This window comes from Ovis canadensis, chromosome 21 (assembly GCF_042477335.2).
Source record: "Ovis canadensis isolate MfBH-ARS-UI-01 breed Bighorn chromosome 21, ARS-UI_OviCan_v2, whole genome shotgun sequence".
Taxonomy (NCBI): domain Eukaryota; kingdom Metazoa; phylum Chordata; class Mammalia; order Artiodactyla; family Bovidae; genus Ovis; species Ovis canadensis.
The window spans coordinates 52,999,610-53,016,157 of NC_091265.1; the positions used below are offsets into that span (position 1 = coordinate 52,999,610).

Below are 16,548 nucleotides of genomic sequence, written 5' to 3' on the forward strand. Positions count from 1 at the left end.
GCCGGGGACTGCCACTGTCTGTGTTGGGGGAAGAGAGGCGAGGGTGGGGGATGGGGGCCCTGTTCAGCCACTGTCCCTCCTGGGACAGCTTTGTGGGGCTGGGCTCTTGGCTGCCCTCTCATAGCGATCAGCGATTATGATGAACAGCAGGGCTGCGGCAGCCTGAATGCCGGCCAGCAGGAAGAAGTAGAGATCCATTCGGCATTTGTTGATGTTCCCTGGAGAAAGGAGGGGTTGGCATTTGGGTCAAGGTGGGGCTTTCAAGGGGCTGGCAGCTGAAGTCACAGTGGGCAATGGGTGGGATCTGAACACACTGGGCAAATGGTCCTCTAGCACTGGGCTGCCCTGGGTGTTTCCTGTGGTGTCTACAATGTCCTGTTAGCTGGCTGTTCTTTTAGGGGCTTAAAACAGACCAAGAAAGGTGACCTTAACTAGACTGGCAGGGTTCCAGAAGCAGGAAGGTGCCTTGGAGGTCTGCTGAGTTCATAGACTCCTTTTGGATAGTTAGGGTCATGGAGGCCCATGGAGGGGAGGCCACGCTGTGGGCAGTGGGCTAGGTTTGGGCTCCAACCCCATTTTCCTAAGTCTAATGTGCCATTTCCTTCTGCCTGGGGTCAAAGCACTTAGCAGTTGACACCCCCTTTCTAAGCCTCCTTCCAACAGTGTCCCATTCCCGGGGAGCCCCCCAGACTCACCAGTATCCTCCGGGCAGTACAGCCAGCCCCTTGGCAGTGACAGTAGTGCCACCAGGCTGGAGCCCAGTAGCGAGCCCACCCCGGAAAGGCAGAAGAAGATGCCCATCAAGGCGCCCTGCATGGAGCGTGGGGCTTCTGAGTATGCAAACTCCAGGCCTGCAGAGAGGGAGGAAGGATTACCCAAGGGGCTGGGGAAGGAGCAGAGAACTGGGCCACAGCCCCCAACCCACCCCCACCAAACCCCACTCCTGGCCTCCCCGAGATGGCCCCTTGACTCTGCCTGGCTCATCTTCCCTGTCTGGACCTGTCCTCCTAGCTGCTCCCATACTGCTGTCTCCCCTCTGCCCCTTCCTCCTGGGTCTCCCACCTCAGTGATGGCACCGCTGAGCCAGCCCGGTCTTCACCCTCTCTCTCCTCCACCCTCTCTGCCCAGCTTTCACATCATCAACAACATCATTTTGATTCAACCTCATAAGTCTTCCCAAAGTCTGTCCCTGCCCCTGTTCCCTCTGCCCTGGGCCACATGAACAAAGGGACGGCGGAGAGGACCCCCGTCTGCCCAGGAGCCTTGGAGAGGGACTCGGAGGAGATGGCAGTTAGACTGGGAGGGGAAGTCTAAGTCCCCTTAGACTGAAGGGGAAATGGGAGTTCACATCCAATCTGTGAAATAGGGAGTAGAGGGGACAGCAAGTGCAAAGACACAGAGGGTGGGGAACATGGCACCAGGGGGACTGGGGGGAAGTTGGTATGGGAAGTGTCTTATTCACCTCTAATCCCCACTGGAATTAGTGCTGACAAGTCCCCACTGGGTGACTGCAGCCCTGCTTAGAAGATCCTGCCTGCCTCCATGAAGACAAACTCCAGAGGCTGAGCCCGTGAAACCTCTTACTTCAAGGCACCACCAGGCAGAGCCCATCACCTGTGCAAGAGCGGGGGAGGGGTCCAGGGTACCTGCGATGCTGGCAAAAATCTCACTAATCCCGATGAGCAGGTACTGAGGGGTCTGCCACCAGATGGACAGTGGTGCTGCGTAGTACATGTCCTGCCCAATCTGCTGGGACACTGTCTGGTTGCTACTGATGTATTCTAAACGCTTCATCTCCAGGATTCCTGGTGGCAGAGAGAAGGAATACAGTCAGATCCACTGGAGGCAGCTTGTGCTTAGTCTCTTTAGTCACGTCCAACTCTTTGCGACCCCATGGACTGCAGCCCACCAGGTTCCTCTGTCCATGGGATTCTCCAGGCAAGAATACTGGAGTGGGTTGCCATGCCCTTCCTCAGGGAATCTTGCCAACCCAGGGATCGAACCCATGTCTCTTATGTCTTCTGCACTGGCAGGCAGGTTCTTCACCATTAGCACCACCTGGGAAGCCTTTAGGCAGCTTTGTCCATGACAGAGCTTGGCAGGTAGTGGGTATTCACTAAGTAGCTAGTGATTGACCAGGCATCAGAAAAGGAAATTAATACTGGCCCTCCAGCTAGTCCCTTTTTGCCTTGGCTGCTAGAAAGCTCAGAACTAGATTTTGCACTCAATAACAGTAACAGCTCTTATTAATTGAGAGCCTGTTACGGGTGAGACACCTAGTATGCATTCTTATAAATGAGAAAGAACTTCAAGCAATCAGACCCAAGTCACAAAGCTGATAAGTAACTGGGGCTGCGCTTGTGCCTCATTGTGTCTGGTTTCAAAGCTGGCCCGTTGCCATGATATCACATGACTCCTCTGCGGCAGCATCAAGTATTACAGTAGCATTTCTAACCTGGCTTTCAAGTTTATTTTCTCTCCCTTCATTGCTTAGGAGACAGCTGTGCTCTGATGGAATGAAAACCATTTATGTAATTAAGTGACTTGGGTTCCAGTCAAGGCCCTGCCACTGGTTAGCTGTGTGACCTTGGGCCAATCACTTAATCTCTCTGAGACCCAGTACTTTTATGCAAGAAGCTCAGTGGCAATAAATCCACCTGCAATGCAGGAAACTGGTTCGATCCCTGGGTTGGGAAGATCCCCTGGAGAAGGTATTGGCTACCCACTCCAGTATTCTTGTCTAGAGAATACCACAGACAGAGGAGCCTGGCAGGCTACAGTCCATGGGGTCACAGAGTCGGATATGACTGAGCGACTGAGCACGCACGCAGGAATAAAAAATCCCAGGATTCTTGCGAGGGTGATACAGGACAAAATTGACCAAAGTACCTAGTTGAAAAACAATCTAGTTTGGTTTTCATCCTTTCATCCTCAGTAAACAAACACAATTCTGTTTACTGAGCTTTCATTCCTCTGGCTCCTACTTATGATCCAGGCATGGTGCTAAGTGATTTACTGACTTCATCTTGTTTAATCCTCACAACACTCCTGTTAGACCACATTCCATGAAGGCAGAGTTCAGGCCCTGCACAGTGTCTGAATGAATTACTCTCTCCTTTTTAAAGATGAAGTTCAGAGACACTAAGAAACTTCAGGATCATTATGTCACAAAGTGAAAGGGCTGAAGTCAGTACGGTAGCATGCAAAGCTTCTTTTACCAGAGCCCTTTCTTGTAAGCAACTTCGCAGCTTCAAATCCTTTTGAAATGGAAGAAGGAAGATAATAAATAGTAAATACTTTTTGAAAAAAGTCCCCCAACCACTGAACAGCTGTGTGTCTTTGGAAAACACATTCTACACACTTACTGAGTACCTATGTTCATTATACATGTTGTTGTTCAGTCGCTCAACAAAGTATGGGGTCTTTGCGACCCCATGGACTGTAACCTGCCAGGCTCCTCTGTCCATGGGATTCTCTGGGCAAGAATACTGGAGTGGGTTGCCATGCCCTTCTCCAGAGGATCTTCGTGACCCAGGGATCAAACCTGGGTCTCCCACATTGCAGGCAGATTCTTTGCCATCTGAGCCATCAGAGAAGCCCTCATTATTCATAGCAGTGAATAAAAAAGAAAAAAAATTTCCCTGCCTTCAGGGGGCTTACATACCACTGGGGAGAATCTTTTTTTCCTCTCTTGACCTGAGCTTCCTCATCTGTCAAAAATGAAAGGAGGCTGGACTCAAGGAGGAGGGTCTCTTTCAGCTCACATCTTCCAGAAACCAAGACTGGCACCCACAGGTGGAGGGTGTACTTGGCCCAGACTCACAGCCCCAGCATCAGCCCCTGGGGGAACCAGCCTCCCTCCAGCCCCAGACAAAGGCCATCCCACTCCTCCAGGCCCTACACTGCACCTGCCACAATGACTGAGGTGAAACCAAAGAACATCCCCAGTGCCATCTTCTGCAGAGCCGAGGGAAGCAGCTTGCAGCGCAGCAGTAAAGGGTCAAGCAGGTGGTCCTTTACAGGCACCAGGATCAGCAACACTATGACATTGGCCAGGAGCAGCCAGGCTTCTGGAATCTGCAAGAAGAAACCAAGAGGGGCAGGTGAGCAGAGCAGAAGGAGCTCTGGACTGGAGTCGGCAGACCTGGACTCCATCCAGACTGTCCCTGCGTGACCCGGAGTCAGTCTGTTCCCCTTCCCTGAATGCACACTCCTCGGCTGTGCAATTAGAGGATGGATTAGATCAGGGATGGCAAACAGCTTCCTTTAACTTCTATCAGTTAGCTGTGGCTGCCTGGAACATTCATGGGCTTAGCATGAAAGAATGTCGAGATTGATTAGTGATGTCTGCCATGGGCAAGGAGTGAGGTTTAGTAGCAAATATTCAGCTAGTCAAAAAGTTCATCGGAGTTATTCTATAAGGTGTTACAGAAAAACTTGAATGAACTTTTTGCCCACCTAATATGTCATTTATCTGCCAGTTCTGAAGAGTCTTTGATTGTAAGAGTCTCTGAGATGGCAAGGAACTCATTTGGAAAGTCCTGGTGCAAGGCAGAGATCTGAGTATCTGGAGGATCTGATGCAAACTGGGCAGTGAGGCCCACTTCAGAGCAGCAGTGGAGTGAAGCTGGCCTGAAGTCTTATACAAGCTACAGCTGAGCTTTGGGGCAGGATGCCTGGACCTCCAGGTGCATTTCCTATATTCCAAGGATGCTCTGCCACTGGGGGACGGGAGTGTGGAGGCCGCTTCAGTCTTCCTTTTTTCAGAGGAATCCCCCAGCCCGGCCCGAGATTGGGGCTGAATGCACGTGTCTCTCACCTTGTAGATACTACCCTGGGCTCTCAGAGTCTCGGATCTGTTGGTAGGGCAGTTGGGGAAGATGTTCGGGATTTGGAGGTGAAGACCTTGCAGGACGTATGTGGACTGCATCTGCCGAGAGAGCTAGAATTGAGGCTGGAACAGAGCTGGCCACCTCACCTCCACCCCAGAACACTCCCAGCTCCAAGTCAGGCACTCCTCTGCAGTAGCACAGGGCGGCCAAGGAGCTGTCCCCTTTCCTAGTCTCAGGGAGGAGAGACCACACCACCCTCCTCGCTCCTGGGGAGCTTCTGTCACTCTGCTCCCAGGCCTGAGGGCTATGTGCCCAGCTTTGCTCCAGAGCTGGGGTCCCAGCTGGTCTGGCTCATGTTCATGTCTCCAGGGCCAGCATAGAGTACTCGTGGATAAATGTTTGTTGACATGGGTAAGATAATGACATGGCTGGCCCCATGGGGAGCTCTTATCTGACACTGAAGCCAAGCTGAGTCACACAGGTTGACACAACTGGGGATGCTTAGCCACTGATCCACCGGAGTGTCCTTGGACACAGTGGCAGAAGCAAACTCCAGGGGGCTCTGCCATCCCAGGTGTTACCCTGTTAGTTGCTCTGTGAGGGAGGGGGATCTGAGAGAATCCCACAGAAGGGCCAGGAGGCAGCGGAGGGCCCTTGTGTTGACCAAGGCAGCAGCTGTTTGCTGACTGGTATGGAAGGATGTCAGTGTTCTAACAACTGGTGTGACTGGGGCTCACCGTGGACACACACGTCCCATCCCAGACAGTTTCTACCTCTGTGCTGTCCCCAAGTAGCAGGCGGACCCTGAATGACCCCCATCTTCTGCATCTAGAAACAAGATTCCTAGAGAGCAGATGTGGGAGGCAATGACTTTGGGGCCTGGGGCTTAGAGATTGGGGTTAGTTGTCCACCCTCCACATACTCACACACTTTGCGGGGCAGGAGGAAGCAGTGGTTCTCAAACCTCGCTGAGAGTTAGCATCATCTGAGAAGTTTATTACACTAGAGACTCCCCTGGCAATTCTCTTTCACACATCTGGGGGTGAGACCTAGGAATCTGTATATTTTTAAAAAACTCTGCAGGGGATTCTGAGGCAGAGCCAGGGCTGGGAACTTCTGTTGCAAAGCACTCGAGGTGCTGAGCTTGGCTCAGACTTGCTGTAGGGTCTCAGGTAACTGACCCACCTTCTCTGGGCCTTCATTGCCAAGTCGGAGAATCAGAATGCTTCAGAGCTGTCTGAGCCTCTAGTCTAACATGAGAAACTGAGGCTGGGAGGGATGGGGTGATTTATTCAGTCACTGGGCCTCAGACCTGTCTCCAGAGCTCCTTGTACACTCAGTGAATTTAATTATTGGGACAGCTTTGCATCAGGGCCCACCTGGCTGCTACAAGCCAGCAGTTCACTTTGTGAGGCTCTCTCCTTGCAGTTTGAAGTAGGCGATGGCACGCCATTCCAGTACTCTTGCCTGGAAAATCCCATGGACAGAGGAACCTGGTAGGCTGCAGACCATGGGGTCGCTAAGAGTCGGACATGACTGAGCAACTTCACTTTCCCTTTTCACTTTCATGCATTGGAGAAGGAAATGGTGACCCACTCCAGTGTTCTTGCCTGAAGAATCCCAGGGACAGGGGAGCCTGGTGGGCTGCCGTCTATGGGGCTGCACAGAGTCGGACACGACTGAAGCGACTTAGCAGCAGCAGCAGCAGCAGCAGTTCACTTTGTAAGCCCTTTCCCCATTCCACAGGGGAGATGGGGGGAGGGGCTGGTAGCTCAGATGGTAAAGAATCCACCCGCAAAGCAGGAGATGGGGGTTCGATCCCTGTGTTGGGGAAGATCCCCTGAAGAAGGAAATGGCAACCCACTCCAGCATTCTTGTCTGGAAAATTCCACAGACAGAGAGGCCTGGTAGGTTACACAGCCCATAGAGTCGTGAGAGTTGGACATGACCTAGCGACTGAACCACACCACACTCATTCCATGTGCCCAGAGCATCTATGGTGAGAGATGAGACTACTAAGGGGCCTAGGGAGCCATTTCTTCCCGAGTGAAAGGGCACGGGTGCTGACCTGGAAGTATACCATCCAATAGGGCACCAAAGTCACCATGACGGGCAAGATCTTCACCAGCACCTGGAAGTTGGCAATGTCCTCTTTGGGGGAAGGGCCAGGCTGGGGCAACCTCTGGTCAGGCAGCAGCTGGGCACTGGGAGGGTCTCTAAGGGGCCAAAGAGGCAGCAGATTAAATGGCAGCTACCGTCACCACCACCATGGCTACCTTCCCACCTCCACCATCATCCCCTACTTTAACCCCCTTCCCCTATCACCAGTTATCACAGCCACCATCTCGGAAATCACTGCCCTCCTCTCCTCCACTCCACCATCAGCGTCACTTTCACCGACATTATCAACATTTGCACCCCTACCAGCATCATTAGTGCGGTGACCGCAGCCACCGAAGCCATCCTCTCCACGGAGTTCTCATTGCTATCGCCATTAATTTTTTTTGGTGTTGGCACTGCCACTGTCGCTATGATCACTATCATCCCTGAAGCAGAGGTGGTGATCAAGACTCGTTCCATCCTAGAGCTTCAGCCTTTTGGGTCCTAGGGGAAGTAAGACCAGAGGCTGTGGCGAGCAGAGTCTTGGGAGATTTTTTGGCTCATAGTGCTGATTTGCTCGGGAATCAGGGAAGCCCCCATTCATGCCTGACTCAGGGAAAGAGGTATTACAATTTGAGACACTCCAGTTCCCCAGGTGTGGTCTCCAAGCCCACCCTCCTTAACAGGCAACGTGAAAGCCCTCTCCCTACAGACCAAGGAATGGAGAGGTAGGGGTGGAGGGGACTTTATTAGGAGGCAGGAAAGATCAACTTTTACCCTTTGCCCTTTGTCTTGAGAAGTTTCTAATCCCTTTTCACCCAAGAGCCTTGGCTCATCCTTTGAGATGCCCAAAGGGACCATACCAGTGCAGTGTGATGGTCATCATGAGCTTCTCCCCTCCCAGTTTATGATGCCGCTTCTTGGCTGAGAGATGGAGTTTATCTGCCCTGCCCTTGAATCTGAGCAAGCCTGTGACTGTGCTAACCAACAGAGTGAGGAAGAAGTGATGCTCTGAAACTCCAAAAGGCCTTCAAGGGACACGAAGCTTCACTTCCTGCCCTTTGGGACATTTTCTCTTGGAATGCTTCCTTTCTTTCCTAGCCCAAACACCTTACCACCCGGGGACAAGGCCACACAAAGGGGAACCAAGGTGCGCTTGCTGACAGTCAGCATCAACTGCCAACCAGGAATGTGAGTTGTCTTGACTGTTCTAACCCTTACAAGCCCCCAAGTGACTGCAGCCCCCATGGCATCACAAGAAGCAGAACTACCCAGGTGAGTTCAGTGAACCACAGGATTTTGAGAGGCAAAAAAGGTGGTTGCTTAAGACATTAAGTTCTGGGGTGGTTCGTTAGGCAGCAACGGATCATTCAAACAAAACTTTACAGCAATGTACCAGGTTGGGAGAAAGCATGCTGTATACCTTTTCTGTCTAGATGCCACTCTAGATAGGAGCTGTAACTGGGTCCACGGTCTAGAGACAGGTTTGCTTAGCGTAAGTAGTCAGTAAACTCAGGGAAGAGAGGGGCAAAAGGCAGCCGTGGTGCCGATGCAAGGTTATTCAGAACTTTCCTCCCTTCTTGTTTAGTTACTCAGTCGTGTCTGACTCTTTGCAACCCCACGGACGGCAGCATCCCAGGTTTCCCTGCCCTTCACCATCTCCCGGAGTTTGCCCAGACTCATGCCCATTGTGTAGTCAGTGGTGCCACCCAACCATTTTGTCCTCTGTCATCCCCTTCTCCTCCTGCCTTCAGCATCAGTCCTTCCAATGAATGTTCAGGGTTGATTTCCTTTAGGATTGACTGGTTTGATCTTCTTGCAGTCCAAGGGACTCTCAAGAGTCTTCTCCAACACCACAGTTCAAAAGCATCAATTATTCAGTGCTCATCCTTCTTTATGGTCCAACTCTCACATCTGTACATGACTACTGGATAAACCACTATATGGATCTTTGTTGGCAAAGTAATGTCTCTGCTTTTTAATATGCTGTCTGGGTTTGTCATAGCTTTTCTTCCAAGGAGCAAGCATCTTTTAATTTCATGACTGCAGTCACCATCTGTAGTGGTTTTGGAGCCCAAGAAAATAAAGTCTGTCACTGTTTCCATTATTTCCCCATCTATTTGACATGAAGTGATGGGACTGGATGCCATGATCTTAGTTTTTTGAATGTTGAATTTTAAGCCAACTTTTTCACTCTCCTCTTTCACCTTCATCAAGAGGCTCTTTAGTTCCTCTTTGCTTTCTGCCATAAGGATGGTGTCATCTGCATATCTGAAGCTATTGATATTTCTCCCAGCAGTCTTGATTCCAGCTTGTGCTTCATCCAGTCTGGTATTTCTCATGATGTACTCTACATATAAGTTAAATAAGGAGGGTGACAATATACAGCCTCGATGTACTCCTTTCCCAATTTTGAACCAGTCTGTTGTTCCATGTCTGTTTCTAACTGTTGCTTCTTGGCCTGCATACAGGTTTCACAGAAGGCAGGTAGGGCGGTCTGGTATTCCCATCTCTAAGAATTTTCCAGTTTGTTGTGATCCACACAGTCAAAGGCTTTAGTGTAGTCAGTGAAGCAGAAGTATATGTTTTTCTGGAATTCTCTTGCTTTTTCTATGATTCAACAGATATTGGCAATTTGATCTCTGGTTCTTCTGCCTCTTCTAAATCCAGCTTGAACATCTGAAAGTTCACAGTTCATGTACTGTTGAAGCCTTGGCTTGGAGAACTTTGAACATTACTTTGCTAGCATGTGAAAAATGAATGCAATTGTGCAATAGTTTGCACATTCTTTGGCATTGCCCTTCTTTGGGATTGGAATGAAAACTGACCTTTTCCAGTCCTGTGGCCACTGCTGAGTTTTCCAAATTTGCTGGCATATTGAGTGCAGCACTTTAACTGCTTCATATTTTAGGATTTGAAATAGCTCAACTGGAATTCCATCACCTCCACTAGGTTTGTCCGTAGTGATGCTTCCTAAGGCCCACTTGACTTCGTACTCCAAGATGTCTGGCCTGTGTGAGTGATCACACCATCACAGTTATCTGAGTCATTAAGATCTTTTTTGTACAGTTCTTCAGTGTATTCTTGCTACTTCTTCTTAATATCTTCTGCTTCTGTTAGGTCCATACCATTTCTGCCCTTTATTGTGACCATCTTTGCATGAAATGTTCCCTTGGTATCTCTAATTTTCTTGAAGAGATCTCTAGTTTTTCCCATTCTATTGTTTTCCTCTATTTCTTTGCTTTGTTCACTTAGGAAGGTTTTCTTAACTCTCCTTGCTATTCTTTGGGGCTCTGCATTCAGATGGATATATCTTTCCTTTTCTCCTTTGCCTTCTGCTTCTCTTCTTTTCTCAGCTGTTTGTACGACCTCCTCAGATAACCATTTGGCCTTGTTGCATTTCTTTTTCTTGGGGATGGTTTTCCTCCCTTGGGAAAAGAAACTGGTTTGGCTGACTTCTTAGTCTTTCTTATACTTACTATCAAGGTGGTATGGAATTCTGTCCCAGGTGCCTTCACTGGTGCTATCATCTCCACAACCGCCAGCTCTGCTGCCACGGTCAGCATTTATTGCCAGAAGTTATTGTCACTTATAACACCGTCATCCCTATATTCACCACTTCCATCACTTATAACATCACTTATAACACCGTCATCCCTATATTCACCACTTCCATCACTGTCAAGACTGTTAACATCCGCATACTTTCTACAGTTAGTTCACTGTCAAATTACCACCCCCCTCATCTCCATCACCATCCTCAGGCATAGAGGTGCCCATCATCATGAAGGGCTATCACTGGAGCTGATCCAGAGTATCTTTAAACTGGACCACCTGGCCTCTCCCCCCAGAGCCCCCTCCTCACCTGGCAGAGTGTCGGTGCCACAGTCGGGGACAGCAGTTTTGGAGAGCAAGTTTGAGCATGGAGGACACTTGGCTGCCTGTGGGCGGTTTGATGATGAAGCTGGGGGTGGCAAAGAGGAAGATGAAGAAGGCCAGGCCCACACAGCCCACAACGATGCTGTAACCCAGCAGGAAGTTGATGTTCTGTTGGATAAAGGCCACCACCAGCAACGACAGCATGGCACCCACATTCAAGCTCCAGTAAAACCAGTTGAAGAAGCGGCGGCTGGCATGGCGGCCAAGATCCATCACCTGTCAGGCAGGGGTAAGAGTGAAGGCCAAGGAGGTGTGGTGGCACCCTGCCATGACATACTCTCTGTGACTGCATGACCCTCCTACAGAGACACTTCTTGCATCAGTGGGTGGGCATTCTAGCACTTTCCTAATCCCTGATCACTAAGTAGATGCCCAATAATATTTGTCAAATGAATGAATAAACCCTTCCCTTGGGAGTCACTTGTTAATGATAAGGACATTTTGGCGCAGCTGTTTCTTCATGCCCTTGACACACATTGCTTTTTTATTGTCACTAAGTGGTGCACACAACAGATGTCTCAGATGCCACTTTGTTCATTTCTAGCCGATTTATCCCTTTGTGTTTGAGCAGACCATAGTGTGCATAACCTTCACAGTCAGAAAAAAGCCAGTCAAGATCTCAGGTCTGCTCCACATTATTAAATATGATTCATGTGTATTACTGGAAGAACAAAAGTCCAATGGAGAATTTCCTCTGCAGTTTGGAGATGCAAATAGTGTTTTCAATTGTACCCCCACCCCCACTTGCCTCCCAGTCAAACAAAGTTGGCATAATCAGGGAAAGCAGAAGTGATCCCAGACACAGCCCCAAGAGCAGACTTTGGCCTGATTAAAAAAAAAAAATTCAGGCCCCCCAGCAAGGGCAGAAGGGCTGAAAAATCTTTACCCAGGATTTGGATCAATCTGCGACAGCCAAGCCCCAGGCCCACTTCCGGTCTGCTGGCTTGGGTCAACTGTACTGGCAGCTGTCCTGCTCCTAGATCCTGGTCCAGATTCTGACTCAGCAGGTCTGGGGCAGGGCCCAGACATCTGAAATCTGAAAAAGCAGTGAGCTCTGGAAGTCACCTCTCTAAATAAGCAATTCTGTACCCCATCACCCCTTCAACAACTCCCCAAATCTCAGAACCTATCATTCTTCTTCTACCCAGATATACATATATCCATTAGCTAAGCAGATTTTGTCAAGCTTTAACTTCTGTGATTGCACTAGGAAAAAGATAACTAGATATTTTGTTCCTTTTCCAAATGTAAGATTAGCGTTCACACAGATGCATTTAAAACTGCATCCCTTTGGAGATTTTGAGGGATCCTCTTGGCAATAAAGAGGGAAAGGCCTGTCCGCTCACTGAAAATCCTTGCTTTCAAGCAGAAAATCGAATAAGTCCCATAACGAGCAGTCACTCCATTTATTAATTGGATGTAAATGAATATGACAATTGCAACTCTAAGGGGAAGAGCAGACAGCCCATTCAGGACATAAATGAGTTCTCCCAAAATGCACAGCCACTTTGTTGCGAATGATGGATGGCCCATTCTGAAACCTGCAAGTGTCTTAAAACACTTGACTCCTGTGTATGGCTGTTCTGACAGACGATACCAACCCTTCCCACCCTCACTGCCCATCTGACTGTCCCCCTGAATTCTGCAACAGCCCCCTCACTGCTCTGGTGTGCCCACTCTTGTGACCCCCATCAACTGTCTACCGTGTGACCAGAGCCATTTTAAAGTACTCATATCTAATCATGTCCATCCCTGCCTCAAATCATTTTAGTGTTTCTGAACTGCCCTAGGGGTCAGGCCAGACCCCCAGGCAGTCTTCCAGCCTGGCCTGGCCCGACCCAAAGTCCATGTTGCCCAGTGGCCGAGCTTCTGAGAAGTCAATTCTGCCACCAAGAGGTGGGAGAGACAAGAGGCAGTAGATGGCTGAGGGCCTCTGGAGGTCAATGAGGTCAAGGCACACGTTAAGGGCACCTGGGGATGGGGTGGGATGTCAGTGAAGAGGAGAGTTAAGGGAAGATGAGAGATTCCCAGTGGCAGATTGTGGGAGTCTCCTGGTCTGAAGGAAGGTCAGTGGGGGCTGGGAAATGGAGAGGGCTGTCCTGGGGGCACTGAATCCCCCATCAGCAAAGGAATCCAAACAGGCTGGGTGAGTCACTCCTTGGCAAGGACACTGGAGACTATGTTGGATGCTGGACTGTGGATGACAGCTGGATGCAATGATTCTTTCTAAAATGTCCCCTTTCTGATTGTAACACATGTAATTAAAGAGCATTTTAAAACAGACAGGTTAAAAAAAGCACAACTAACCAGTCCAGTGGCCTGTTCCCACTACTGTTACGATTTTCCCCAGTTTCTTCCTTTTGTGGACACCTGGTCTTTTCATATGGCTGTGATCATATTCTGTGTGTAGTTCTGCATTGCTTTTGCTCATTAACATTGTAAGTGAGTTTTTTCAAATCATGTTACATATTTTAAAAAATTACTGTCTAACATCCCACTGAGTAGAGCTATCAAAATACAGCTGTGCTATTAGGTATTTTTCTAGCAGTCATGTACAGATGTGAGAGTTGGACCATAAAGGAGGCAGAGGCCCCAAGAATTCATGCTTTTGAACTGTAGCGCTGGAGAAGACTCTTGAGAGTCCCTTGGACTGCAAGGAGATCAAACCAGTCAATCCTAAAGGAAATCAATCCTGAATATTCATTGGAAGGACTGATGATGAAGCTGAAGCTCTGGCCACTTGATGCAAAGAACTGACTCACTGGAAAAGACACTAATGCTGGGAAAGATTGAGGTCAGGAGGAGAAGGGGACAACAGAGAATGAGATGGTTGGATGGCTTCACTGACTCAATGGACGTGAATATGGGCAAACTCCAGAAGATAGTGAGGGACAGGGAAGCCTGGCGTGCTGCAGTTCATGGGGTTGCAAAGAGTCAGACACGACTTGGCAACCGAACAACAATAAATCAGGTGATTACTCATTCAGTTAGCAAATATCTATTGAATTTCTCCTATGTGCCATCTTCTGTCCAAAAGCGTACAGAAAAAGGCTCAGAAGTTAGGATATTGGCCCAAGTGCCGAGGGTTTGAGAGCGGCAGAGCTAAGATCTGGACAAACAGGCCTGACTCCATCTCTGGCACAGCTGGCAGGAAAAGGCTTGCTCCTCTTGCAGGCCCCAGATCGCTATAACACACAAAGCTGGGGCTCCTGATGGGGCCTGAAGTCCAGGTAGTCGTATCCTCCTTTTGAGCTGCTTTCTATGAGACCTTGGAAAGGTTGATTAATGTCCTGAAAATTCAGTGTCCTCATCTGTAAAATGGGCATAATACCTACCCTGTAAGTAGTTCAGAGGATGAAATGAATTAAAATACGGAAAGTGACACATCGTCAAAGAAGGCCACCTTGGGTTGTCACTATTGTCGTTTTAGTTATTGGAATAAGCAAACCTCGACCCCCCACCCCCGTTTCTTTCAAATAAGGAAACTGGACCCAGGGAGGGGAAGTGGTTTGTCCGAGGTCACGCTGGCAGTCGTAGCCTCCTGACTCCCAGATCACTCCCTCTCCCCCCACACTCCCCGGCCCTCTGCCACTCACCTGGTCGGCCCCGAAAGAGGTGAGGTTGCTCCTGACGGAGCTGGCGGCCAGGGCGAGCAGCAGCAGCGCCGCGTAGAGGGTGGGGGCGCAGTAGGTGGCGCGAGAGGTATACTGGCATCCGGGCGAGGGGCAAGCGGGCTCCAGGCGCGCGGAGGGTATCTCTCCGCAGAAGGAGCTGCGGCCGTCGGGGAAGGCGGTGGAGGCCAGCAGGCCAGAGGCGGCTAGGTAGAGCAGCAGGCTGAGCACGATGGCGCGGTAGCGGCCCAAGTACACGTCGGCCAGCCAGCCGCCCACCGGCGCCAGCAAGTAGGAGGCACCCAGGAAGACAAGCGCCGCGCGGGACGCCTGCTCGCCCGCCCATTTGAGTTCGGCGCTGTTCAGGTAAAGCACGAGGTTGCCCGCGACGCCGAAGAAGGCGGCGCGCTCCAGCATCTCCACCACCAGCACCGCGGCCGCCGCGACCCGCCACCACCGACGGGGCCCCCGCGGCCTGCGCGCCAGGAGCCGCTGGCGTTCCTCCGACTCCCAGGGCGCCGCGGGGGCGCTCGGCCCGGGCATCCTGGGCCCCCTGCGGCGCGACTCGGACCCACCTCCTCCCCCGCCGAGCCCCCGCCCCTGCCCCGCGGCCTCACTCCTCTCCTCCCTTCCCTCCTTTCTCAGCCCCTTGCGGTCCCCCTTCCTCTCCCTTTCCCCTTCTTTGCTCCCCCGTCCCCTCTCCCCCCCAAGGGAGCCTTTCTCGCCCCCACGGGGCCTGGGGGACTACCCGGATTCTACGTCTGTGCTCCCTAACTCTCCCTCTCCCCTCCTGCCGCCCCTAACTCTTCCTCCTTCCTCCAGCCATCCCCCCTGCCGACCCTTTATCTCGCCTCTGCTCTGCCCCTCCCCCTCCTTTCCTGTCGGTCTCCCCGGTTGGCTGCCTTTCTTAACCGTTGTCCCTTTCCCTGGCGACACCTGGCCTGCGCTCCGCGGAGAGGGGTCCTCAAAGGGCCTGCCTCTGCCTCCACCGCCCGCTGCCTCCCGTCCCAAGACTGTAAGCCTGTCCCCCACTCCCGGCCCTCCGGGCCCCTCTCCCTCCGAGCTCAGCCTCGGTCCTGCTCTCCGCTTCTTGAGAAACTCGGGGAGCCCCTAGCTTCCCCTTTCGCTGCTTCTGTGGCCCCGGCTGCGTCACATGGTGCCCCGGGGCTGTTTAGGAGAAGCGAAAGCCTGGGTCACACGGACCCTGCTTGCCCAGCTTTCTAAAATCCTCCTTTCCCCGCCCATCAGCCTCTCTCCCAGCTCTGCCCAATTCTCTGGAAGCTGGAGGAATGTTTTCCCATCTTTCACTTTCATTTCTCCCTCGGATCCCACTTTCGCTGCATCCTCTTCCAGTCACTTCCAAAACTAGAGATACAGAACCGGAAAGGCAGCCTGTATCCGTAGATCCTGCTCTCCCACTTGGTGGATGCAGAGACTGAGGCCCCGGTGGAAGGGAGAGGAAGGAAGGTCTGGGAATGACTGACTTACCGTAGCTGAACTAGGGGTAAACCACTGACCGGTCTCTTGAGAGACACAGGAAGCTCTCAAATGCAGTTCAGATTGTGCAAAAGCTATTGTGGAAAAGGAAGTGGGGGCACCTTCAAGAAGCTTGTTGCGCCATGGAAGTCCCACAAGTGAGTCGAGATTGAGAGAGCCTGGCCTCAGACTAAATCAAAATCAGGCCTCAGCTCTCCCCTCCTTGGAGACCTGAGAACCCTTGGATTAAAGGCCAGCCCTCACCCTGACCTAAAAGTCCCACGGCGTCTGGCCCCTGCCCTCCTCCAACATCACGCAGCCCCACGTCCACTCACGTCCAGCCACACTGACCTTTCTGTTCCTCTCAGGCGCTGAGCCCCTTCCTGCCTCAGAACCTTGGTCTCTGCTCTTACCTCTGCCAGACTGCTTTTCCTCCAGCTCTTTGCATGATTGGTCTCTTCTCTTTATTTAGGTTTCATCTCCTCTTCAGGAAGACCTTCCCTGGTTACCTGTCTAAGAAGTTGTCTACCGGATTCTCACCATCCTTTTTCTGTCTCATTGTCCCATTTTAATGTCTTCAGGGCACAGAA

At 51.1% G+C, this 16,548-nt stretch overlaps 1 protein-coding gene across 1 annotated transcript; it reads right to left on the reverse strand.

Moving 5' to 3' along the window:
• Position 1: 1 nt before the first annotated feature.
• Positions 2 to 15,725, reverse strand: SLC15A3 (solute carrier family 15 member 3). The gene is made up of 8 exons (XM_069565397.1): positions 14,468 to 15,725; positions 10,798 to 11,087; positions 6,901 to 7,048; positions 4,820 to 4,930; positions 3,909 to 4,077; positions 1,647 to 1,805; positions 696 to 851; positions 2 to 218 (listed from the first exon to the last, which is right to left on the reverse strand). The coding sequence occupies exons 1-8, from the start codon at positions 15,023 to 15,025 to the stop codon at positions 64 to 66; spliced, it is 1,746 nt and encodes a 581-aa protein (XP_069421498.1). The 5' UTR covers positions 15,026 to 15,725; the 3' UTR covers positions 2 to 63.
• Between the last annotated feature and the right edge of the window lie 823 nt (positions 15,726 to 16,548).